A 27524-nucleotide genomic window follows, 5' to 3' on the forward strand; every position below is an offset into this window, starting at 1 on the left:
CAAATAAAACTCTTTTTCCAGTACAGTTGAGCTTTAGCTGTGTGTGTGTGAATACACGTGCCCATTCTATAGGCAAGTGGTGCCTTTGCTTAGGTAAATATTGCTCAATCTTGTGGGCAAATATGGTGAAAAAGGTCTGATCCAAAGAAGAACCAGGTCAACTCATAGGAAAATGAAACCATATAAGTAAAATCAAGAGTTATTTACCAAATACATATAACATATTAGGAACAGTATTAAATTTCAAGTTGTTGCTTTCTCTCTTTCTCCAATTCCTGTGCACCCTGCCACACCACATATCTGCTCTGGAGCATTGTGGGAAACTTCAAAACAAATTTGGGGGCACATGCAGGAGCAGGAGATGGTGGGGAAGTTCTGTTGCACAAGTAAAAGTTCTTGCATTAATGGGACACCTTCATTGGCTATACCCACTAATAACAGAGCCATAGGTGGCACCAGAGGGCAAGCAAGTTCTCTGGGAGTGGTGGGACTTGATGACGTTACATCACTCCAAGAGGGAATTGGACACAAAAAAATGTTGCTCCCAGGGGGACTTGCTCTATTGTAAATAAAAAAAAAGTCTGGCAGCAAGGAGCTACATGCAGGAGCTGTTCCAGGCTGAGGGCAGCTGGAGCTTTTAAAGATAGTTTTGGACTCATGATATAAAATGGACTCATGATCTAATCTAGGTCATGATCCACCTGGATCAAATTAGCTTAGCCCACTTTTGAATCCAATATCAGAAGATTCCTCTCTCAAACTTAGAGTCACATCCAGCCAAGTTTCAGCAAAGAAAGTGGACTTCTTAAAAGTAAACCTAAACATATCTCACTCAAATAGTTCCCAGCCTATGTAGCTTTTGTATTTACCTTAGGAAAAGATTTAAAACAAAGCAAATTAAGTTTCACATATGAAAAGCATATTTTGCACATGTAGCAGCAATCTTTCTGCACTGAATGGGTAATTCCAGGATTTTTTTTAATGATTTTTAAAAGACGTCTCTTTTTCACTACATTAGTTCTATCCTTCCAACTGCAACCTCAGTTGTTACACTGCATAATAGAAAAGAAAAAGCACAAAAATACAGAGCTCCATGAAATGTGTAGCTCCACCATTAAATCCAGGCACGTTAGGTATTACACAGGATGGAGTGCGAAAGGTATCAAACATTTATTATTATTAATTATTGTTGTTGTTGTTGCAAATTCTCACATCTGAAATGGATTGAACAACGCTGTTTCAGCTAGAAAAAGCACAACAGCTATCCCAAAACAAGTAGCTGGAAGAAGAAAAATGAAAAGATAATGGCACTTTATAATACACTGGAAAGCCAGCTTCTCAGTGAATCAAAAACAGTTTGGTCTGATGTTAAAATTAAGGACTGGGCCATCTGCTATTGAACTAACAATCTCAGATGAGGATAATGTATCACTCGTCAGCCATGACATCACATACAGATCAAACACTTCTTTGTGCCAGGGCAGAAACCCACAGGAATTTGCCATCTTTTGCAGATGCACATTTGCTATCTAGGACTGATGTGTTGCTGAATTTATTGATCCAGAGAGGAAGGGAAACTTCAAGAGCTGGGAAACCAGGATTGTCCATAGAACTGCAAGCTAGTACAGGGATGGGAGATAAAAAACAAACACCAGCTCAACCTCAATATAGATTTCCTTCGTATATGACATTGAGAACTCAATACATCCTTTAATGCACACTTGCTATGAGCAATATACAATGCTACTGACTGGATGCAAAGTTGCACCATATTACCTAAAGTTGTGCTTTTTAAACCACGTGTGGACACAGGGAGATGTGTGGACACACCTGAGCTATAGATTTCAAAAATGAAAAGCTGAGAGAAACCAAAACAGACTGGTTCACCCATCCACAGTTGGATCCAAACTTAGCTTTCCATCAATGAAAGAGCTCCTTTCTTCCATCTATGGAAAGCATGGGTTCCAGTGAAGCGATTCCTCTAGCAGAAGGGTGGAGGGAGGTAGCAATTTTTGTGATCCCTCCCCCTCCACCTCTGATGCCCACCTCAATATCCTAGAGGATTCCCCCCTGCCCTGTGGAACAGGTTTTTGAAGAGCAAAAGGAGGTGCAGGTGGAAGAGTCAGCCACTGGGAGCAAAGTCTAGACTAAAGTCAACATTTCATGAGGGCTCTGCGGATTCCCTGTTATGGTTCCTTAAGCTCCCTTTGCAGGTCTGCAGCCTCCAAGACTCTTTGGGAAGAAGAGGTGTCTGTTGTACCTGTTTAAATCTGGTCAGGCCCCACTCTAAGAATAATGTGATCATTGTTGCATTTGCTTTTCAGCTGCATGATTCTTCTGTAGCATTTCCTCATTGACTGGTCTGTATTCATTCTGTAATATACTCCCCAATGCTGAGTTTTGCTGCTTTTGGCATATTTGTTCATTTTTATTTGTTCCTTTTGAAGTCTCTCGTCTTCCAAACAAAAAAAGGCTTTAAAAATATTTGGCAGTGTGTGCAATGTCAGGTCCCCCCCCCCCAGGTGTCAGATTGGGCTCTTCCCCAAACATAGCAATAGTTAGTTTAGCTGTGTATCATGTTTTAAACTTTGTTCTGTATTTAAGGAAGCTTCCACCCAACTCCCTGGATTTCTTTTGAAATGTGTTGAAAAATATGGGGGGTTATATTTCATGCTGTGTTTGGTTTTTCTTCTTTATTAACTGGTACTATTTGTATCTATCATCTTTTTTACTTTGGTTTTCAGAAAAGGAGCAAATGGATTAGGTGGTGCTAGAAGGGGTGGAAGAATGTGTAGAAGAGAAGAAGCCACCACTCCCTCATGGTCCTTTCATTTGTGAGTGATTGTTTTGCTTGAAGAATGGACTGATCCGCAGCATACATTTAATGCACATGCAAAGGTAAAGGTACCCCTGCCCGTACGGACCAGTCTTGATAGACTCTGGGGTTGTGCGCTCATCTCACTTAAGAGGCCAGGGGCCAGCGCTGTCCGCAGACACTTCCGGGTCACGTGGCCAGCATGACGACGCTGCTCCGGCGAAGCGGCACCAGAGCAGCACACGGAAACACCGTTTACCTTCCCGCTATAAAGCGGTACCTATTTATCTACTTGCACTTAGGGGTGCTTTTGAACTGCTAGGTGGGCAGGAGCTGGGACCGAACGGCGGGAGCTCACCCCGCCGCGGGGATTCGAACCGCCAACCATGCGATCGGCAAGTCCTAGGCACTGAGGTTTTACCCACAGCGCCACCCGCGTCCCTATGCACATGACTTCCCTCAAAAAATCCTGGCACTGCAGTGCCTTGGCCCCCACAGAGCCTCTAAAAACTGCACTGCATTCATGTACTCTTGACAAGTGACAGTTCCCAGGATTTCTCGGAGAATTTTACACTAAATGTGCTTTGAATGTATGATGTGGATCTGCCGAGTGTTTCTCAAACCAGGGAGCATGGTGGGGAGTGGAGTGTGCAAACACCAAGAATAGATCCATGGTGAAGGAGCATCTCCACCTCCATTGTTCTGCCGAGGGCCTTCTGGTGGTTCCCTCACTGCGAGAAGCCAAGTTACAGGGAACCAGGCAGAGGGCCTTCTCGGTAGTGCCCCCCCCCCGTGGAAAGCCCTCCCACCAGATGTCAAAGAGAAAAATAACTACCAAACTTTTAGAAGACATCTGAAGGCAGTCGTGTTTAGGGAAGCTTTTAATGTTTAATAGGGTATTGTATTTTAGTGTTTTGTTGGAAGCCGCCCAGAGTGGCTGGGGAAACCGGGGTATAAATAATATATTATTATTATTATTATTATTATTATTATTATTATTATTATTGGAAAGCTTTGAGTCTGAAGGCCACATTCTCTTCACTTCAACCTTCTGGAGGGGAGCACATGCCAATGGTGTGTGGAGCCATAGGCAAAAGGGGATGAAGCACCGGATTCGAATTTGACCTTTGCACAGAAGGCTACGTTCCTACACTTGCACACACCCCTCTATTCTCCATCCAGTTCCCAGGAAGCCATGTTTGTTTAAAGTAGAATGACCCTGATTTAAATATCTCCTGGGATAGCTCAGTCGGTAGTGCATGAGACTCTTAATCACAGGGTTGTGGGTTCAAGTCCCGCATTGGGCAAACAATTCCTGTATTGCAGGGGTTGGCCTAGATGACCCTTGTGGTCCCTTCCAACTCTACAATTCTATTACTTTAGTCAATCAGTCAATCAATCAATCAATCAATCAATAAAAGTAGAGCACAGATAGGGTCTGAGGGTTTAATTGTCTTGCTTGCAATCTCTTTGTCATTCCACCCCCACCCCCCTTTGTGGGGGGTGAGCAATGTGATGATCATTGTGAACAAAGCACATGAAAATGGGACGTTCAACCCACGGGAATAAAGGGGCGGAAATGTGATTGCAAGCCATGCAGTTAACATCATGCGTAGTTAGTTCCCAGCGACTACTAAGAGGTATGAATCAGTTAGTGAGTTCATGGGCGTCCGGGAGAAGGGCATGAATCTCTCACCCAGCGTGAGGTGAGAGTGCAGTTCCCCAGAGGATTCTTGAGGTGGATGAGGGCAGAGGACCAACAGTACACTGGGGTCAAGCTGTTCTAAACACATGCTAGCACCACCTTCTGTTTAAGTAAACTCTGCGTTCACTTGAGATACCCTGATGCCTTTACAGGAGGAGTGGACGCGCTGTTTATCTCTGGAAATACAGGTAAAGCAAGCGACACTCTAATTTAGCTGATTGGTGTTCAGGGCTGGTGAACAGAGCCCTTGGTGCTAATGTTGGCCTCTGTAAATGGGAAGGGTTTGTTCCATGAGATTATGTGACATCGGAGCTGTCAGTTCTGGGGCATTAATTGACATCGTGTATCAGGTTAGGTTAATAATCTCCAGCTTGGTTCTGCTTGAGCAGGCCTGCATGCTGGCAGAAAGAGATCAGTGATGAAAAACTAGCCTCCAAGGGAGGATGATCACACACGGCGCGGCCAACAACTTGGCCATTGTACCTCGAGACCTACAGGCACAGAATCTGTTAACCATTCTGTGTTGCCTCTGGAAAGCAGCAGTCTTCAAGAACTGGGGTGTCATCAGCCAGTCTCACTCCCCCCGGCATGCCTGCAGCAATCAAAGCTGCTCCAGATGACAGAGGAATGGATCATGCAAACCAGGAAAGGATATTACCAGAGTGGGGGACAAACCATAGGGATATACCTGTTTGTTTCAGCAAGGTGTCCCAAGAGTCTAGGAAGAATTTTCCCCATACCAAGCAAGTTGGGAATTACCTAGTGGGCAAAATGATCAACAAGGGCTCCTTTGCCAAAGTGATGGAGGGCTTTCACATCCCCACTGGGGAGAAGGTAAATGGAGAGTGGCTAGAAGAGAGTGAGGAATGTTTGCCACTAATCTCATGGTGATGCATGCTGAAGAAGTTTAGGGCTTTGTTTTTTCATCTGCAAGTGCAACCTGGTGCTTTATTTAGCTGAAGCAGCAATGCCCATAATAGTAATATATTTACCTGCTATCGTGCTCTGGAATATTGCACCAGATCTAATATGTTAATATTACTGTGTTAGGTATGTTGTGTGTATAATTAGATGTTTCCCCTAACTTTTATGAATCACTGTTTTCCTGTTTGTGATACCAATGAAACTTGTTTGATTCCTATTTGATTCTGAGTATCTGAAGTAGCTGTGCACCTACATTTTTGTAAATGTGTTGATGGACACACTGCTTATCTTCCTTGAGAAATTCAACATTCAAGTTATCTAACAGAAGTGTAGAATTTGGGAGGCGGCGTATGTCTGTACATGCAGACATTCCACTGTGTGTTGCACAAGGAACACTTTTGCTGGAACAAATTATTAGATCATCATTATATCAGGATCTAATTTTAGCATATATTAACTGAAATCAAAAACTTACAAAGCCACCAACATTGAAAATTATGACTTATTGCATGCAAACCACTAGCAGAAAAACTGCATCTTGATCCCATCAATGGTAAATAATATATATATAAAATACATTTTTGTCTTTGACACTGTGCTGCTAAAGAAAAGTGGGTTGTCTGTATTATAAAAACAAATATTGACAGCATTTTTGTTATTTAGGTAGCCATAAAAGTCATAGATAAGAAAAAAGCCAAGCAAGACTCCTATGTTTTAAAAAATATGAAGCGGGAACCTAGGATACATCAGATGATTAAACATCCCAATATTGTTCAGCTCTATGAAACATTGGAGACGGAAAACTCCTATTACATGGTGATGGAACTGTGCCTAGGGGGAGATCTCATGGACAGAATCTGTGAGAAAAAGAAACTGGAAGAAAGGGAAGTCAAGAAATATACCAGGCAGATAATGTCTGCAGTAGAACATTTGCATCATCATGGGATCGTCCACAGGTACAGCAGATTTCCTTCCCTCAGATTTATATTTCAGGGGCCATGATAAAACTCAGCCCCACTCGTTTCATGAAAGTATCTGCTGAAGTCTTCCATTCAAATTAGTGAGATTATTAAGTGCTTAACTTTGATCAGTTATGCCATATGTATATACCAGGCATGTCCAAAGTCCGTTTCGGGGTAAAATCCTAAAAAAAAACCTCAGCAACTTCAGTCCTAAGAAAAGCCCAACAACTCACACATGTTCACTTCATCAAATCTGGCCCTCTTTGAAAAAGGTTTGGGCACCCTGGTATATACAGTGGTACCTCGGTTTATGAACTTAATCTGTTCCGGAAGCCTGTTCTTAAACTGAAACTGTTCTTAAACCGAGGTGTGCTTTCCCTAATGAGGCCTCCTGCCGCCGGTGCCCTTCCACTGTTTGACTTCCATTCGTAGACCAAGGTAAAGTTCGCTAACCAGAACACTACTTCCAGTTTTGCAGAGTTTGTATACCAAATAGTTTGTAAACAGGGCTGTTCTTAAACTGAGGTACCACTGTATTTCAGAAATATCAAATTATTTACTCACATAGAGCATCCATGCAGCCTTAAGGCAGTGAAACCATTAGGGTGAAGTGAATATCTCATGGGACAGATGAAAGCATGGCACCTTGTCATTTAATTTGTTATTACACTCTTACTGTTGGAGAGAGAGAGAGAGAGAGAGAGAGAGAGAGAGAGAGAGAAACAACAACATTTGGATATCCTGCTTCAGGTAATGAAATGTCTCAGGCTAGCTCAGTGTACACACACAGTGTTAAAGTAAACAAGTATGGTTTTGAGTGCAAACTGGGATTTATTAGGAGAATGAGCAAAAATGTCCATCATTTTGACAAGTGGGTCATTATATGTGGAGCACAGGGTCAGCGCCTCTGTTAGGCAGTGTGAGGTAGTTACCTCAGACAACCGATTTTGGCTGCCGTGAAAAGGAAGCAAATTTCTCGTTGTTGTTGCTATTGTCATTATTATTGCTGCTGCTGCTGCTGCTTCTGCTACCACTAGCAGAAACCTTTTGCCTCAGGTGCTAAACTGGAGTTGAGAGATAGAAGGGATTAGTTTGTTCAAGTCACTAGCAATTTGTAGTTTGAGGGGGTTTCTCTCTCCCCCCCTCACCTTCCTGAAACTCCCACTTTCTCTTCCCCCTGGAACATGAGCTTTGTAGTCTAATTCTGGCCTCATAGAGAAAGCCATCATCAGTCCCTGTTAGGGCCTGGCATACCTGTGCCAGCCCAGGTACTGATCCCACTGCCCAATAATATGTCACTCTGGTAATTTTTTCTTGGTGGGTGGGTGGGGGAGAGGCGGTTTCTGGACTTCAATGCCAAGGTCCAGCATTAACTGCATATTGTGCTGGAAAATATTGTTATAAGGCAACGAGTCTATGGGGAGCTCTAGTGCAATTAAGTTATTACACTCAGAAATGTTAGTTTAACATTATTTGCAGAGCAAAATATTATGCGCTAGATCCAGATTTACTCTGGATTTCCACTAATTCTCCTCCTGTCCACATCCCCCAGTGCCAACCTAGGGTTGCCATATTTCAAAAAGTGAAAATCCCAAAATTGTTGAGCTTTTCCGCCAAAAACGACACCTCCAACATGGGTTGCCATACGTCTGGAGTGTCCAAGAGAATTGCATGCTGAACTGACTAAAATCACCTCCCCACCATTCCTCCAGTAGGAAGTGCCTAATGAATGGAATTTTACTCAAGAAACTCTGGATCCAATCCTGTATTTCAAGACAACACATTTACTTTCTCTCCTGCTTTGTTTAGAGATCTGAAGATTGAAAATTTTCTTCTGGATGAAAACAACAACATCAGAATCGTTGGTAGGTATACTGTATGGCAGACATACAACTCTCTTCTGCACAGATTGTTTTTTGTTGCCTTGCACGTATACATTAACAACTAGTGGCCAAATAAACAGCTATGGTGTCTGTGGGTTGTGAGATCTTACCTCTGATGGCCAGAGTGGGGAACCTAAAGCTGGGGGCTGGGAGTGGCCCCACAGGCCCAGCCATGTCCACTCCCCTGGCCACCCCCTTCTCTCCCCAGACCACATCTTTCACACCTGCATTTGCCTGCCTGGAATGTGTTTTTGAACTGTGCTTCTTCCTTGCCTGGGTGGAGAGATATGGGTGGCTGTCATAGAAACCTCTGATTTTTGCATGGCTGGAATATAGCTTACTATGCAAAGATTTGAGTCACAGGTCTTGTTTCACCCACTCTTTTGGGGGGCCTCTAAACACTTCCACTTTTGCCTCTGGTCCCACCCAATGCCACCACTGTCTTGTGGCCCGTGGAAAGCTTCCCACAAGGGTATGAAGGCTTGTGAATGAAAAAAAAATCACCACTCCTGCTGCAGAGGATACTCAACGTGAGATAAATGTGTGCCCTGGGGACAGAAGGACCTAGGAGTGGAAGGGCATCTCTCCCACACCACAACAATACACTCCAGAAAGAATCCATAATAAACAGATTAATTTGCTCAATATGCTTCTGAACATCTGAAAGTTTTCTGGACTCCAGGCTGGGCTTAGATCAGGCCCTGGCGCAAGGTAATGGCCTCATCACTGCACACCATGATGAGAAGCCAAAGGCCCTGGTGCGGCCTTCCCTTCCCCACCCCCTGTTTATACATTACTCATTTCCCCCTGGTACCCAGGGAGGATTCTGCCACACTCGCTTTCTGCTTGTTTAAATTAATTGAGCAGACTAGGCTCATACCCAAAATAGCACATTTTATATTAACAAAAGTCTTTAAGCAAAAGTCCACCTCATTCTATAGAAATTCCAAAGGAGTTGGGTTAGACTTCATGTTTCACAGAAGACACCCTACAAAAATGAAACTGGTGACCAAGTGTTGTTGCTGGGCAGCCCACACTGCTTAGCCCTATTCTTTAATGTTTCTATAAACAATCATTCCCCTCTTTTTCTCTTCACATGTTTTGAATGGTAAGATGCTGCCCACGTTGACTTTTGAAGAGTCATCACTTGGAAAGGTGCACACTTGCCACTGTCCTCATCACCTGCCACCCTCATATAGTGGACACTGGGCTGCTGCGCCCTGGACTTTGTTCCAAGGTTCATCTCTAGTGATATCCAGAAGAAAGCGGGGAGTGATATAATATGAAAACAGGCTGCACCAATCTCATTTAGATTAGAATGTTGCTTGCTTTGGTTAACTGGTCACAGTGGCATAGCGTGGGTTGTCAGCACCCGGGGCAAGGCAAGTAATTTGCGCCCCCTAACCCGTGGATTTTAGTAGGGGCAGAGAGCTGCGAGTGCGAGCGCCCCCCCCCAGATGTTGCGCCCGGTGCGGCCAGGCCCCCCCCTGCACCCCCACGCTACGCCACTGACTGGTCAATCTAAACTCTAATGATATCCCCAAGATGTATGTTTGTGTGTGAAAATGTATAATTTTCTATGTGTTTGTTTCTTCAGATTTTGGACTGAGCAACATCATGAAGTTTGAGGGCCTTTCTCAAGAACTGCTAAACACTCAATGTGGGAGTCCAGCCTATGCAGCCCCAGAACTCCTGGCTCATAAAAAATATGGACCCAAAGTCGATGTCTGGTCCATGTAAGTAGATTGTGAATATTTTATTGCTCCTACAGCACTTTAGTAGAGTTCTAGTCATGTGGTGTTGCTGCCAGCAAATGATGGGCTTGTGATTTTGAACATTTCCCCTGGCAGCCCCTTCTTCCCCCACAAAGAAAGTATTCAAGAAATTTACGGGCACATTATATACTCAAACATGTACTTTATCTGGACCTGTAAGAAAAAGTATTCTGTACAGTGCCCTGGAATTTTATAATGAAGGGTGGGGTATAGATACCTTAAATAAATAAATAAGCAAGCCAACTCAGATATTTATAAGTCAAACTATTTCTTTTTTACTTTCAGTTAGGTAGCTGTGTTGGTCTGACACAGTCGAAATAAATTAAAAAATTGTCCAGTAGCACCTTAGAGACCAACTATGTTTGTTCTGGGTATAAGCTTTCGTGTGCATGCACACTTCTTCAGATTTATTTTTTTTACGTTGCTGATAATATCTAGTCACATCCAGTCTCCAAGAATTACATTTATCAATTATATCACAGCAATGTTCAGGAGAATGGGGGCCTCGAAGATGATAATTTTAATTTTAAATGTGTGTGAGAGAGAGACAGAAAAACTTAGTTGGAGCTTTAGACATCAGTATACTAAATGAAGTTAAATGCACCTCAAGAGCGGCAAGTGGGTTTCTTGATTTTTACAATGAGAGTAAAAACAAGAGTACTTTGATCTCTAGACTCACATAGCATTAGATTTTTACACTGCAATCATTGTATATGTTAAATTACTTGGTGTTGGTGATATATGAAAGTGAGTGCCTTTAGGACTACCAAGGCCTCTTTTCAACACCCTACCAGAATGTGGAATTCCTAAAGCATGGAAAATTTGAGGGTGAGAGAGGCGTTAGTATACAAGATGTTAATAGGGAGCAACAATAAGTTGTGAGGTTGACTTATGACTGGAAACAGACAAGACATGAAGCAGGGGGGATTTATTGACTGTCACATGCTACAGCTCTTCCATCCCTCTGAAACTGAGGGCATGAAAACTGGAATAAAACAGGTGTTCTGTAAATGCAGTTGATGGTGGATGAAAGCTAATCACATTACAGTCCTCCAAAACGTCTTAAATCTGATGCTGCAGTTTCCTTTAGGCTTGGAACCTAAGTTAAGTTAATGTGAAGAAATTAGGGAAATTTTTTTTTTTCGACTGCACCCCCTTGAGGGGCTCTCTGGATGGCCAGAGGCTCCTGTACAGCTTGGGATGAGGTAAGACTGCTGGGAAAGGGGAGGAAACATATTCAACAATTGACAACTGGCATATTCCATTCTAAGAGTCACTAAATGCACAGCTTGCTTCTAAATAGTCATGTAGTATGTAATGGGGTGGAGGTGCACCTATTTTGCAGAAAAAAGAACAATTGTGTAGAAAGGGCCTAGAGTAGATTCTTGTAGATTGCTTGCTTATTCTATTGTGTATGGATGTGAGCAGAAACCATCAAGTTTGGTTGATAGTAGCAACTTGGTTGACAAAGTATATAATGCTAACACACATCAATCTATCACTGTATTCCCAAGCATCACACATGCATTTTATAAACCTCTTCTTGCTCCACTGATGTGACTGTTACTATCTTTCTCCCTGGCAGAGGAGTTAGCATGTTTGCCATGCTAACCGGCACGTTGCCCTTCACTGTGGAACCATTTAATATCAAGCAGTTGCACCTCAAGATGGTGAACGGTGAAATGAATCCCATTCCATCTGACATTTCCACTGGTAAACCATACCTGGCTTTGTATTATACACATGGAGTTTGATCCAGCCAAAGTAAGCACTTTTGAGTTCCTTTGACTTCAGGGTCAGCCCAAGACGTTTTGTTGCCAGAGGCAGAGCTGTGAATGCCCCACCCTCCCATCCCCTAGCCACAGATTAAGGGACCTACTACCCAAGGCCCACTAAGTTATTTTGGTACCTGAGCAGAAAAACTCATAAGCACAAATACCTTTTCCTGGTGGTCAAATTACAACCATAGTATAATAAATTGCAGACATTTGTTGCCTTTTCAGGACACCCAAAATAATCTGCCTGAGCCACCCACTAAACTCTGACTAATGGTAGGACCGACCCTGCTTTTCTTCCTTGGAAAAGATGTAGGTACATGCTTAACACTCCCGTTGAACTCTCTGAGCTTAACTTTGGCTGGATTGTCCTCATAATGTTTAATGTTCATAGAAAATGTGACACAAATAAATTGTGATTTCATCTGCCATCAATCTTGTTAAGGAGTAACAACATCTATGAAGCACTTGTTTGTGATTGTGGAAGAAAATGCTGATGCAGTTTCTCCTCCTTTTTGCAATGTATTAATGACAGTGATTATGAAATCATTGTGACTAGGTGAATGGGACAATTCAGAAACACCTTCTGCAATGAGAGACAAGTTGTGCTGGTCACTATGTTACTTGATGAGAACAGGAAAGCCATTTATGCACAACTTCCATTCAAAAAAGATTCGGGTTGGTTTTTGTTACAAAACCAAAATTATTTTTTAAAAAAAATGTTTGTTGCTTTATTATGTTTCTGTAAATGCTGGAAGCTGCCCAGAGTGGATGGCGCAACCTAGTCAGATGGATGGGGTACAAAGAATGACAGCTCCCACATCAAATGGGGGCACCTTTTGTTTGGTTGTGCACAGCCCCCGGATCCCAGGGCAATTCCTGGTAGTTCAGGCTGGCTTCATCCTCCCCAGGCTGGATACCTGGAAGTCTCCGACTACCTCTGTCAACTGCCCAATCCTGCTTGGGGAGGCGTTGCCAGAGGTTTGGCCAGGTAAGGGGAGGGACCATCCTGCCCACACAACAGAAGGTGAATCTTACCTGTGAAGCAGCAGTTGGCTATGTTACTATGTTCACAACAATTCTGCATGCATCTCAATGTGGCTAACCCAACATGTAGTGAGGTCCCCCATCATGACTTGAAAACAGGGCAGTGACCTGCCAAGGCAGCTTTATGCTTCTGCTTCTCCTATACCTATTGAATTACCAAGCAGCCCAGGTCAAATAGAGTACCACTGTTATTGGAAGTGTTGTCTGCCACCCTGCAACATTATAGTTGTCAGGTCCAGACAAGGCCAAACTTGGACAGCTCTACCCAAATTTAGGCTGGGAGTGGAATGTGCTTCCCTACCCCAGGGTTCTCGAAGTAATTTGCTGAAGGTAGACTTAAGGAAGATCTAAAATCCAGGCCTGAAGGCACTGGCAGAATTCACTGCTCTTTTGACCAGATGAAGGTCATGTTCATAATGTGTGTGCCAAACATAGTCAATCTAGAGGCTCCATAATGCCTGTCAACTGTGGAATTTTATTGTTCTCCCTTCTATTTCCCTATGTGCCTGAAAGAAGGTCTGATATTTCAACAAAGGTTGTCCTGGGATTCTCATGTGGTTAAACAGGCTGCAGAGCTCTTGATTTAAGTTTTGGAGTCCCTACAACAGCTTAGGTAAATTAGGTGGGTTGCAAAAGCACCCCATGAATATTCCTGGTTATATGGTAGTGTCAGTGTTTAGAACTTCAAAGATGAACCACACCTTTCTAGCACTGACTTTCCAGGTTTTTAGGTAGGGAGTCTCCTTCCCAGTCATACATGGAGATGCTGGGAATTGAACATGGGACATTAAACACCTGTTTATCAAATAGTTAACAAAATTAAATCCTCTGCGGGCATGTCTCTGCTGATGTGAACTTAGCAAGTACGAAGTCTAAGGCCAGAGAAAGATAAACTGTAATGCAGGCTATTGCTATAGCTAACATTGTTTTGTTGGAATTTCTGCCCAGGAGCTGTTCATTTCATGCACTCTTTACTTGAACCTGATCCAGCTAAGAGACCTGCTATTAAAGAGGCAATGAAAGACAAATGGCTGAATGATGGTAATATCAGGAAACCACTGAATTCATGTACATATAAAAATAGGTAATTCTTCTCAAATTTTGTCTTCTTTGTTCATTTTCGCCTTCTGAATAGCATTTCCTAGGCTTAAGGCCAATGCAATTAATTCTAGTCCTTCCTTTAAAACAAAACAAAACTGGAACTGGGTCATTTTAATGGGGCACATATAAAGTCCAATCCAAGCCTGTTGAAGGCACCTTCTGGTTCCTCTTAAAACTTTTAAAGACTGACAGAATTTGAATAAATTGGTTCCGTCCTACTTTATTTCGAATAGCGTTCTTAGACAACATTGTCCTATAGGAGAAATGCCCCACCCCTTCACTGACTTAGGCCAACAGCCATTGTTTGTGTTGTTCCACTTCAGATTGCTGGTGGGGACTCTATTCGTGACTGACAGTGGGTTACCTGCATTTCAGAGAGAGACACTCCCAGCCCTTCCTGGCGATGCCAGGGATTGATCTAGGGACTTTCTGCATTCAAAGCAGATGCTCTGCCACTGAGTCACAGAGTTGTTCTCCCAAAAATTTTACATTGATGTAGTGTTACTGGCTGAACATATAGCTGAGTGGTAGTAATTATACAAGTGACATAATATGTACGTTTACCTAGTGTGGTGTAGTGGTTAAGAGCGGTAGACTCGTAATCTGGTGAACCGGGTTCGCGTCTCCGCTCCTCCACATGCAGCTGCTGGGTGACCTTGGGCCAGTCACACTTCTCTGAAGTCTCTCAGCCCCACTCACCTCACAGAGTGTTTGTTGTGGGGGAGGAAGGGAAAGGAGAATGTTAGCCGCTTTGAGACTCCTTTGGGTAGTGATAAAGCGGGATATCAAATCCAAACTCCTCCTCCTCCTCCTCCTCCTCCTCCTCCTCCTCCTCCTCCTCTTCTTACCCGTAGACCTCTGAGATCCTGAGATCCAACCCATTACCATTGTTGCTCTACTGCAGCAATAAGATTGGAGAAATGGTGGGTGAGGCAGGGTTTAGGAGCTTATAGGCAGGTTGGGGAACTCAAGGGAGATTTGGAGGAGGTGTTCAGATAAATTTTGAAATTGGGACCAGGAAGAAAACAAGGGTTCTTTTGTTGTGGAGGGGTATAACTTTGTTGAGTGAGCTCAGTTGCAGTCTGAGCCCAAGGGTTCCCTCCATCCCTGTTACCAAAGCATCTTGTTTTTCAGACTTCGCCCCAATGAGCTGAATCCTGTTGTTTTGAGTTACATGACGGAAACACTGGAGCTCAATCTTTCGGATGTTGTCAATGTCTTGATAAACAACAAGCCATCTTATATAATGGCAACATACTACTTGCTATTGAAGAAATTAATTAGATATCAGAAAGAACACGGGACAATGAAGGTGAGGTGTGAATCAGTGACTGGATTAGTGAATGCATGTTGCCTGTCCCTTGCCTGCAGTTCTGAAAACATTGGGCCTGCATCGTTTCTTGAACTCCAGGAAAGCCAGTTCTCAGTGGATCTTTTAGTCAATGTATTTCTAGCTAGCTGTAAATCAGGTTATTAATTTCTAGATCTTCCTTCCCTGGGTTTACTAGATCTTCCTTCCCTGGTTTAGATTTCTGCATCCCAAGAAGGGGGTGGGGGTGGCAAAACCATTGAGGAGCTATGCTTGCAATGCACATTTGGTGGTCCTCGATCCCAGAGAGTAAATATGGCTGCCTTTTATCATTCCTTTTCCTGGTGTTGAAGGGTTGGTGTTTGGGCAATGGCGAGAGCTATGGATGCTGCAAGCCCAACATCTCTAATGGAGGGCGATGAAATATTGAAGATACTGCACCTGCCCAGCTTGGTCCTACATTGATGGAGTGGGCAACATTTGGCAGGAGCAGAGGGTGGATATTCTGGCTTGTTAATAGACATGGTCTCTCTGCAGTTTCTAAGGGAGTTGTCTGTCAGATGACAGAGGTGTGGGGTGGAAATCTGAGTTGTCCTAGGGAACAATCATGGTTCTTAGACTGAGTACTACTTTAACTTAGAGCAGGAGTGGGAAACCTTTTTGGACCAGTGGCCCAGATCAGTAGAGATTTTGAAAATATTGCATGGTTTATAAATGATTTTAAGTAAAAAAAATAAAAAAATAAATTCCCCATCCTCAAGGGCCAACTTTGACAGGTAGGCTGGACCACCCACCAGTCAGTCATCTGACATTATAATGATATCAGGTGATCAAAAACTTAGTGCCCAGTCACCAAGCATAAGACTTGCAAATCCTCTTGTGCAGCTTTTTCTGAGCACACGAAAAACAGCTGTTTGTCAGACACTTGGGAAATACTGCACAAGGGGCTTTGCAAGCCCTGTCCTTTGGTACTTGGGAAGTGCTGAGCACCAAGACTGCAAACACACCACACATTTAAAGCACATCATTTCTGCCAAAGAATCCCGGGGATTGTAGCTTACCCCCTCACAGAGTTAAAGTTCCCAGGATTCTGCGTAGAAAACAATGTTCTTTAAATGTATGGTGTACACACAGCCTATGCATGTTTATTGGTATCATTTTTGTTTAAAGCAAGTAGCTTTCCCACTTGGAAAGTAAAGAATTGCTTAAAATGACCTGGAGCAGATTAACTTGTGTTTCCTAGTAGCTAGAAAAGCTTTCTTGCTTGACAAAAAAGTTCTTTTTGTGTATGTTATGCAAGCTTCTGCCTTGCCTTGGCAATTTACCTTGCTGTTACGTTATCATTTTTGTTGGGTTATGTTGGTGTTAGTTGTATGTTTTGGTGCTGGTTTTGGACGTTTTAAGCTCTTTTGAGCTCTGCTTGTTGAAGTGAAATAATGAATAAAAGAATAATATCTCAGTGTCAGGGAAGGTGTGAAGCAGATCACACTGGAAACCTCAAACATTTTAAGGATTTCTCATTGTTTTCTTTGAGAGGTTGCAAGGCCATATAGTACATGTTTTGTTTTAGCCCTGAGTTTTAAATGCAGAGATTCAGGGCTTATTAAACAAATAAACAGGCAGGGGGATATCTTGGTACTTAATTAGAGCCAAATTACTTTAGGCATCTTTATGTTTTCCCTCACTGGTAACCATCACTCTTAAGAGGCTAGCAGTTCAGTCATAAACATCTTGCTCTATGTAGACAGGAAGCCAAAATCTAACTTTAAAAGTGTAAATGGTTTGGAAATATTTGACCAAAACCAACATTTCTTAGAATACACATTAGAATGTCCAATCCAGGGTGAAAGCTTGTTTTGATAAGTTTGACTCATGAAGTTATGGCTCTGTGCAAATTTTCAGTGTATTGCTTTGGCATACTTAATTATTTTGCAACCTTCCCGGAAAGTTCAGGTGTCTCTAAAGTTCAGTTGGGGCCAAGGGTGGTTCAATTTTTCTTGGTCTGAAGCCCTGGAAAGCCACTGCCAATTGGTAGACAATACTGAGCTGGAAGGACCAATGGTCAAAACATAGTTTCTTGTCTTCATAAAGTCAGCTCACAAGAGTAGTTCCAGAAACAGTTCTTGTCACAAAAGGAGTAATGTGAGCAACTTTCCCTAAAGACGTCTGGGAACTGTAAGTTGCTAAGGGTACTCAGAATTGTAGCTCTGTTAGTTCCCATGATTCTTTGGGGAAAGTCTTGTGGTTTAAAGGTGCATGAAATATGCTTTAAGTTATGGTTTGTGTGCAGCCTCTCCAAAGATTTTAGACACTTTTCATTATTTTTACTGCCTAATGGTTACATATGCTCAGGTGGAGAGTGGTTCAAAAATTAGATGGGCCTTGTTAGGGTTTTAATTTTGCTCATAGGAACTTTCAGGCATTTTGTAATAAAGCTGTTTCAAAGACTCACTTGATATTTGCCTGTTCTCCTGTATTCCAACACAAGCAGGGGATCATGTAGTGACAGACGGGGGAATTGCAGGGGGCAGGGTTAGACAACCCTCATGGTCCCTTCCAATGCTACAATTCTATGATTTCTCTACATCCGATTTTGCTCATGGACACATTATAGGGTGGAGGTGGTTGCAGCAAGCACATGTTTATTTCACACCAGGATGTACGGCATCATGGGTTTTGTAGTCTTAAGGCTAGATTAACATTTTGCATGAAAAGTTCATTCTGCAACTGATACTGTAGGATTTCACGATATAACAGTGCCATCACATTGGTTGATATAAACCCCATTGCAGAGTTTAGCACAGTTGCAGAAGATGATTTGGCAAAAAAGATGAAAGGCTGTGAAAGTGTTCACCAATATAATAATACCTAATTTTCATTCATGTGAATGTGTAAACGTGACAACCATGAAAACACCTTGGTGCAAGATGAATGCAAGACAGATTTGTTGGAAACATGGCAGATATCAGTAAGACTACCTTAATTTTTGCAAGAGATATTGCAAATGCCAGTATTCTGTTGTCTTTAAATGTTGACAACAAGCCAGATATCACTTTTGCTTCATCCTCTTGACATTCTGCCATGCCTAGAGTGAGGAGCAGACACACTGAACCCATTGATATTTGAACACTTGCAACAAATAATTTACAACAAAGTGCTATTGAATAAATAAGTGAAAGCTTCAAATAAGCTAAAAAACCTTTCAGTAAATTCCTATGCTGAAGTCATATTTTCCCTCTAGATTGGATTTCATAAATGCTTTGCAAGCAGCTATGCATCCTATATAAAAAGGAGAGTATTTTTTTTTTAAAAAAATCATTGGGATTTATTTTCTGACATGGATAACGGAGAAAGCCAGATACTTTCACTAGCCTCCTGTTTGGGTTGTAAAATAAAATGCAATATGAATTTAAACAAGGCGCATCTTAATGCTCCGATGGGGACAATATGGAGCAACTTAAGAATCCCTTGACCTGCATTTGAATCAGATAGAAAAAAGCAGAACCTTGGAAGTTCAAGGCTGAAATCTTCTACTATCCTCATGTTCTCTGTATCGCTACCCCAGCAGATCTGTTCCCTGTGGTCCTTTAACTAGTGCTTAGTGAGGACTTCATGAGTGCTTTCAACTCCATTTGTGCACTAACCAAAAAGTCAAAAGGTCTTCTCTTCATAAATTCTTCTGATATTAACTCTAAACAGTTCCCTTGTGGATTTCATCTGTCATTCCAAGTTGTACTTCTTTTACATTGCCATAAATACTTTCTCTCTCACGTCGGCTTTTAGGCTCATCAAGAAAGCCATCCAGCTAACTTTATTTTCCCCTTGACTTTTGTTTATCCAAGATATATGGACAACTCTTACAATAAATTCTCAGGATAGCAGCAAGTTCGCACATCTATTGTTCCTCACTCAGCGAATGCAAAATTTGATGGCTAAGACTGAATGTATGAAATGGTCATCAATGAAAAAAACCACAGGCAGAACTTTCATACAACTTCACATCACTTTAGGCATAATACAGTTCAGCAGAGGGCAGCAGCATTCACTGATCTTCAGAATTAGAGCTGGCTCTGCCATTAGGTAGAATGGGGCAACCATCTCAGACAGCAAATGCTGAGGGGCAGGGAGCAGTGGTGAGCTGCTGAAGGACAGAGATTTATGTTCCATGCAGCCTACTGCCCACAATTATTAAGGACCATGGTGTCCTACTGCCTGTGTCAAAGTAAGAGTCAACTGTCAGTCCAGTGGACTTATATAAGCTGAATCGGGTCATCCCATCGTCTCCTTTGACTCAGAGAGCAACATGTCTTGGAGTGGCTGTTCTCAACATTATTGAACTGTTTGGGGCAGTGAAGGGGGAGAATGGAAAAGTTTATTTTGCTGCATTTTATGTACTATTGCTTCAAGCCATTAACCATTTGCACATAAAAAACCCCAGCAGAATCCATTCCTTCCTGATTGCTTCTCCATAAGGCTGTATGCACAAGCTGCTGAGTTGAGACCCTGGGGAATAGTGGGTTTGGGGGAAAGAGAGGGGCCATTTGGTCTACAGTTTGAGCATATAATACCAATACTGGCACAACTACAATGGCTGCCGATTAGTTTTCAGGCCCAATTCAAAGTGCTGGTGTTGACCTATAAAGCCTTACATGGCTCAGGACCTCAATACCTTAAGGACCACCTCTCCCCATACGAACGGACCCAGACCTTGTGCTTGTCATCTGAGGCCCTTCTCTGTGTCCCCTCTCTCAGAGAGGTTCAAAGGGTGGCAACAAGAGAATGGGCCTTTTCTGTGGTGGCTCCCCGATTGTGGAATGCTCTCCTTAGAGAGGCTCGCCTGGTGCCATCATTACATTGTCTTTAGATGCCATTTTACTATTAGGCTGTCTCTCAGTATGCTTTTTACTATGTTTTTATTATGTTTTATCATTGATGTTTTGCAATGTGTTTCTAATGTTGCACAGCTCCCTGAGATCTTTTGGTGAAGGACGGTATATACATTGAAATAATAATAATAATAATAATAATAATAATAATGCACATGGGCATTGCTGAGGAACAATACTGTACTGACATAATATAGCAGTCAGCTTCTGCATAAGTTTTTAAAAACTAGTAAAATAATTGTCCTAAAAACAATTTAAAAAAACAGCACACACACTATAAATGCCTGTGCAGACATGTTGGGGGTTAAGTGTTGCTCAACACCAGTGATGTCACAAGAACTAGCTAGTAGTTGCCTATGAAAGTGATGTAAATACACTACACAGAACACTACAGGTTCTAATAGATAGGCTAACTGAGTGGTGTGTGTGACATTTTCTCATTGCCAAAAAATAAATAAATGCTGTTTGAGTACTGAGAGAATGTGATTTCCCACAGTAGACACGAGGAAAGAGATTTGATTCCCCACCCCCTCATCAACTAAGTCATAACTGTGCTTTGGTTGTCCAATAAAACTCTTTTCTGGAAAGACCCTAAAGGTTCGATTTATTAAAGTTTAACTTCTCACTTTCTAAAATCCTGACTGCAAACAGCTGGTCACAAAAGATTTAGTTTTAGGCATGATAGTAATTTTGTTTGGTGGGAAAACCTACTGGAAATTTGGCTTTTAAATGACTACAGGCAACCGAAACCGTTTTTCCACGATCAGGCTTGAGCCATAAATTATTGGATAAGCATAAAACATGGCCTGTCCTTTTACACACTGTGATTTCTCCAAGCAACCTGTTTGCATTTTATGTGTTTTGTTGTAGAAAAGAGAGCCTAATGATTACAATTTGCCATCCAAAACTTTATAGTTAAGCCTTGCAGAAATAGTGTTCCTGCCAAAAAGCTTCCTGCCCAGGTGCTTAACCAATTAGCTCTTAAGAGGCCTGGCTATAAAAACGAGCCATGGCAAGTTTTCTGATGTACTGTATATAACGTGACAGTTTGCAAAATCTAAGATGAAAATTTGTTTTCTTAACCAGGAGTGTGCAAAATCCTGAGAGACGCTTTGATTGCTTTGGCTAAAATACTTATGTCATCTCTTATTCCCCACTGATGCAGTGTGGTTTGAGCAGTACAGTTGTTGTTGGTCTTTAAAAAAAAACTTACCCAAATTGCTCAAGGACAGAAAGTCCTTGAAGATAACGGATATAACCGCATTCTTCAAGTTTTGAAAATATTTGATAGGGACAGATGAACCCACAGGAGTTTCAGATTCCCAAAGTGTTTCAGATTCCAAGAGACTCAGTCTTTTAATGTACTCTACTAAGGCTCAAAATTCATTCAAGCATTGGGAGAGCCAGTCAGCCTATAAATTTTACTTGCTTCGAATAAAGATTTCTATAGGATAGATTAACAAGGAAAACCTTTCCTGTAAAAACAGTGGCTGTCAAGGTTTAATACTGTACTGTACTGGATTCAGTGTCCAACTATCTATTAAGACATGTCAGCATTATACATCAACGGTGCTATCTTTGGCTTTTCTTTACTCAGAAGATTTGTTTATGTATTTAGTTATAGGCTGTTTCTCTACACTGCCCTTCATCCACTAGGATCTGGCAGGTAATGCACAAAAGTACATAAAATAGCAAATAAAATCAAAACATCAATTTAAAAAAACCATTCAACCAATTGCAAAATTTCAGCCCTTGGGGCCAAATCCAACCGTCAGTCCTCACCCGAATGTCTACATGAAAAGGTGTGTCCAACAAGGTGTCACGGGCTGGCTAGATGCAGAAGAGAGGTGGGAGGCCCCAGCTGGCGAACCCTTGAGGGAAGAAGGCTCAGAGCCAGGGGCGTGGTGGTGGGACAATGATGAGTGATCAGAGGGAGAAGAGGGAACAGAGTGGGAGGAGGAGGTGTCAGAAGCTGAAGAGGTAGCAGGATTCGTGAGCAGGAGGAAACTGTCGCAGAGAGTTGGACAGACTCAGAGGCAGGAGAGGGGCCAGGAGACAGGCTGCTGAAGAATCCAGGGAGTCTCCTATTCTTGGTGTGATCAGTTCCCCTCCCACCCGGTCTCCCAGAACACAGAGAGGAATGAATACGGCGGAGCAAAGAGAGACAAGATGAAGTTGCCTTAGATTGCTAAGGTAGGACCTGAGCGGGGAGGAGCCTCATCGGGGCTAGACCTACTGGGAAGTGTTGCTGCGATCACTAGGCCCGCACTGCTTTGGTTTCTTTGAATAACGAGTTAACTTCACTGACACCTGCCCTTGACTCCGGCTCCTGACACAAGGCATGTAGTTAAGTAGTAGAGGATGTTTTGCATGCAGAAGATCCCAGCTTCATTCTATGGTACCTGCAGCTGTAAGTGGTGTGAAAAACATGTGCCAAAGAGCCTGGAGAGCTGTTGCCAGTCACAGTAGACAATACTCTGCTCAGTGGACTAGTGGTTTGGCTCAGTATAAGACGGTTTCCTGTATTTGGGTTATGGCTCTACCAGCAGATACCAAGTGCAGCTGGAGAAAAGGAATTTCTCATAACAGCCCTTGTTTTTATACTGTTGGTTTTATTGTACATAGATTATTTATTGCAAAAAATGTAAACATCCTATTCCATAGTCTTTGCGGTCACAATACCAGTCTCCACGGATTTAGAGTTAGCCAGTTTAGCTGCAGACTACGTTTGTTGAACCTAGTTCCCTCTGAAACCAAAGGGACTTAATTTGATCACGACTAGCTTTTCACATTGGACCCCTCTTCTTAACCTACCCTAGTCTAGTAACAAAGTCTACATCCCACCTAGATACCTGAACTTACCACGTTGCAGTTTCTTATCACTTCAGCTTTTCCATGTATGGTAGTATTACCGGTGTCTGATATGTCTACAGAAGGAAAGTACCTCAGAAAAGTTTGATGTTAAACTTCCTGGGACCCTAAGCCAAGATGCAGATGATATGCCAGCTTCTCAAAAGACAGAACAGGTTACAACAGAAAACTTGAAAAGCTGTGAGAATAAAGTGTTTCCTTCTGTCCTGAACTCAGAAATGCCATATGCTATCCAGGAAGATGAAATTGCCATCACTCTGGAAAACCAAGGAATTTTACCAGAAGGTAATATGTGCTGCTTATCTTCATAATCTGGAATGCGGTTAACTATACAAAGGCTGGGGTGAGTGGGACTTTAATTGAAATCAAGGTAACCAAGGGAGATAAGTTACATCAGGAGTGGGGAATTTCAGGTCCAGGGGCTGCCAGGCTTCGATGTGGCTCTCAGAATTCTCCCCAGGCCATACCTTTCAATGACCCTGCTGCACACCCTGAATGTTTTTGCCTGGCTAGAATGTTTCCTTGAACTCTGGTAATGTCTTGCTTGTTTGAATGGAAGATAGAGAGGGGAGTGTGTGTTTAGAATCTGGCCTCCAATATAAAGGTAAAGTTTGCATTTGGTGCTCTACACACCTTCCCCTCTGGCCCCACACTGTACTGGCATGTGGCCCTCAAAAAGGAATGAGGCCCTCAAAATAAAAAAAGGTTTCTTACCCCTAAGTTACATGGTAGGCAGCACTGTTACAGCTGCTGTTGTAGGGGCACTCCAGGCAAAAAAACCCTGGGAATTGCAGGTAATGCCCTCCATGAGCAAGTGGCTAGCTAAAGCATATCAGTGTGCACTAATAGCAAAACTGATTTGTTGTGTCGGAATGAAAGAAGGAAAACAAAGATGAAACAATTCCCCTTCCCTTTTTCCAGTACTTTCTTTAGAGGCACAAGAGAACCAATACAGGTACTTGCAAGAGCATAGTGGTTTCTTTTGTCCAAAAAGCAAACAAAATATAGTATGGGTTTCTATCAATCTGGTTTTGTGCTTTATAGATATTATATTTGAAAAGTAGATATGTAAAGCATATATGTTTTATCTATGTCATTCTAAGAATTTTTTATTTATTTCTTTTTCTTTTTTGGAAAATTAATTGTTTTTAACCTTAACTTACATCAGAGCACCTTAGCTTACTGTTTTAAAGGGAAAGGATAGGCCAGTATGAGCAAGAGAAAGGAGAGGATTTTTTAATAGTTCCTCTTTTAGCCTTTTGCCCCCTTGCCCACCTTTCAAACTGTTCCAGAGTGTCCCCTAACTTTCCAGAACACCTTTGGAATACCAAGAGAAGGAGAAATCAGCAAACATTAGCTTCCTTCTTCCTGCAGTAGAAGTGTCCCGTGAGTGGAGATACTCTCACAGGAACCCTCAATCCAACTCATTGTCATTTCTCATCTACAATTAACCCAGATGTGTTGTGACTCATGGCCAGTCATGACATAAAATTTATATCTGAACTTGATGAGCAGATGATATAACTGGGCCTCTCATGAAGTCTGGAAGGTGCATATGTATACAATTCAGCACGTGTCTTTTTAAATATTGGAAGTGGTGACTATGAAAGGTTTTAGCTCCCACTTTTAAATATCTTAAAGGGACATACATTGCACCCTTAATGCTTGTAAGAGGGAGTATTTCATTGCAAAACAAGTCAGTGTATTATTCTCTGCAAAATATAAAGTGCAAGTTTGTATTTACTAGCATTACTCAATGGTTTCATGTAGATGTTGAATGACATGGGGGGCAATACAGAACTAAACAGTATTCCCCCAACACTTAGTGTACCCCTTCTTATTTTTACCAATTTTTTTACCTTTTATTGTCATTTTGAAAGATCAACATCCAAAAATCTTATCATCATACCAAATGTCAATCACAAATTTGAAGTATAACACATAGTGATATCTCTACTCTTTACTGCAACTATAATTTCTACATAAACTGATTTCATATACTCTATATTCCATTTAGTTTCCAAGTTTGCAGACAGAGAATTGGTTCATTTTGAACCTCCTAAATCTCCAAATAAATATTATTCATGTGAGCCATTAAATCACACACAACTGGACCCGCAGGAAAATATAGAAGATATTAAAGGTTTTTCAGAAGAGAGAAAATCATATTTATCTGAGAAGCCACCTTCTGCTTTAGGAAATAACCCAGCATATTCTATGAACCACCAGGCTCAAAGGTCCTTAATGTCATGTGCAAGTAGACTAACACCAAGGTCAGCAATTGAAAACAGACTGGTAGACCAAAGTCCTATGGTTTGCCCAGACACAAGAGTCAAGGATCTTCTGAAAGCAATGGATGAGAATCTTCCATCTCTACCATGGCAATACCAGGAAAAAGAAAGCTCAGCTCTCTTGATTATGGAATCACCACACCTCTCACCTTTACCAAGGCTGAGACAAGTTGCCCTGAGGGACCCCATCACTAAAAAGATCTCATTGATGGGACTATCACAGCAACAACCCAATGGCTCATCTCCATTTTCTGTCAACGGGTCAAGACCGCCAATTTTCCCCATGACCCCACAACAAACACTTATGGTAAGAAGCTTGAGGCAATCCAAAGAAAAGTCAAAAGACTTCTTCAACAGTGGCAAGGTTAAGAGGAACTTTGTACAACTCAAACACACACCTAAGGATGTGGACTTGAATCTTCCAGTATTAACTCCACCATATCAAACAAGGTCAGGGAAAAAGCCTGAGATTTTAAGACTAGATTTTGCATAATGTTTGCAATGCAATATACTAAATGAGTAGCAGTGGGGTGTCTGTGCGTGTGCAAAAAAGTGAAGAGACAAAGTGTTTGGCAAATAACTAGGAAGATTGTGACAGGAGAAGGGAAATGGAGTGGGAGTAACTAGTAACACAGAGTACAGAACAAATGGGTCCAAGTTAGTTGTGCACATTATAACAAAAGAATAAAACTCTCTCTCACACACACCACAAGACCCACAATAGGTTGATTTCAATGGAACAAAATGAAACTAACATCAACAAAGGAGGAAATGAATATTCAATAGCTGGCAGTTTTTTTTGTTTCTATTCCTATTTTCACAGAACTCATTTGTGTATCCTGTGCCAAATAGTTAAATGTGGTTATTTTATTTTTTAAAAAAATGTTTACACAACTGTAGGTACTTGAAATTCACTGTTTCTTTCTTTGTTTGTTATTATGAGAATCCATATTCATGATGAAAAGAAAAAATGTGTCCTGTGGGCTAACAATTTATTGGTGAGCACTTTCTGGTACACCTAAGTTATCTAAGTCATATGCCTGAATGCTTCCCAACAGAGAACTTGCATTGTAATTGTGAGCCTGTGGCAGATATTTTTTAATAGCAAGAATGCAATACCACTGCTCATGTTCCTCCTATGCCATGTGGATCTATCCCTTCACAGTTTGGATGAATCCCAGAGTTGGACTTGGGAGCCTGGGTATAAAATCTTAGCTCATATTGGAGAACTCATGAATTGACTTCAACTGCAAATCCCTGGCCAACATTACCCCAAACAATACCATTTAAAGAGATGTTAACCTTTTATACTGTAAACTTCAAGAGAGGTAAAGGCAAAGCACTGGAAACATGAGAGTGGGTGTATGGAACAAGAATGGTTTAACTATGTTTGGAATAATTCACTAGCTGGCTGGACTAGGGAGATGATTTTGTATGGTGTGGCTTTATTTAATGACGAAAGATACCAAGTGAACTGGCACACGTGGCACAATTTTTTTGGAATGGGGATGAACAAAGTTTCATAAGCAAATTATTTGTAACCACCTCTGTCAAATCCGAATATATAATACACCATATGTTGCACTGTTTTGTTTTGTTTTTGTAAAAATAAATAGTTTTTAAAAATTAAAAAATGAAAGTTCTACTCATTGTGACATCTGCTAGGACTCTGGTACTTCATGCACTAGTAATGTCCATATTCTGTCACCTCTGCCCTTTACTCATAAACACGGAGACTCGTAGATTTCAAACCTTTCCTGATCCAGGACCCACTTTTGACTTCAAATGTCAACATGGATGTCACCCCCAATTTTCCCACTCCACCCCACTCCCATAAGACTTACCTGACCATAAGACGCACCTGGTTTTTAGAGGAGGAAAACAAGAAAAAAATATTCTGAATCAAATGTTGTACTGAACTATTTAATAAACTACCGGTATATCAGAATAATATTTCAACCATGTAAAGTGAACAGCAGTCAACAGTGGCATTAATAACCATCATCACTGTCATTAACAAATGAAGAGAGACTTTATTCCCTAGTAAGGGGGGCAGGCAATGGAAATATATGAGCTTCCCATATTGAGTGTCTTAGATGTAAGGACTGTATGGTTTGGCCTTACACAATTGTTTTAATAAAGTCAAAAGAAGTGGGACTTTCTTCCTTTTTGTTCATTGC

At 41.8% G+C, this 27524-nt stretch overlaps 1 protein-coding gene across 1 annotated transcript; it reads left to right on the top strand.

Moving 5' to 3' along the window:
• The first annotated feature begins 4937 nt into the window (after positions 1–4937).
• On the top strand, positions 4938–26978 carry LOC310840389 (hormonally up-regulated neu tumor-associated kinase-like). Its single transcript, XM_083730288.1, has 9 exons — positions 4938–5354; positions 6108–6400; positions 8216–8271; positions 9887–10025; positions 11650–11777; positions 13835–13970; positions 15122–15299; positions 23116–23338; positions 25071–26978. The coding sequence occupies exons 1-9, from the start codon at positions 5109–5111 to the stop codon at positions 25835–25837; spliced, it is 2166 nt and encodes a 721-aa protein (XP_083586414.1). The 5' UTR covers positions 4938–5108; the 3' UTR covers positions 25838–26978.
• Positions 26979–27524: the final 546 nt, after the last annotated feature.

The sequence above is a fragment of the Podarcis gaigeae genome (assembly GCF_964106915.1).
Source record: "Podarcis gaigeae genome assembly, chromosome: 3".
Lineage (NCBI taxonomy): Eukaryota > Metazoa > Chordata > Lepidosauria > Squamata > Lacertidae > Podarcis > Podarcis gaigeae.

Excerpts from the sequence above, each read along its gene's own strand:
- LOC310840389 (XM_083730288.1), top strand. The coding sequence starts at position 5,109 with ATGCCTGCAGCAATCAAAGCTGCTCCAGATGACAGAGGAATGGATCAT. Across the intron at positions 6,401-8,215 it reads CATCATGGGATCGTCCACAG|AGATCTGAAGATTGAAAATT; the intron begins GTACAGCAGATT and ends TGCTTTGTTTAG. Across the intron at positions 13,971-15,121 it reads TCATGTACATATAAAAATAG|ACTTCGCCCCAATGAGCTGA; the intron begins GTAATTCTTCTC and ends CTTGTTTTTCAG.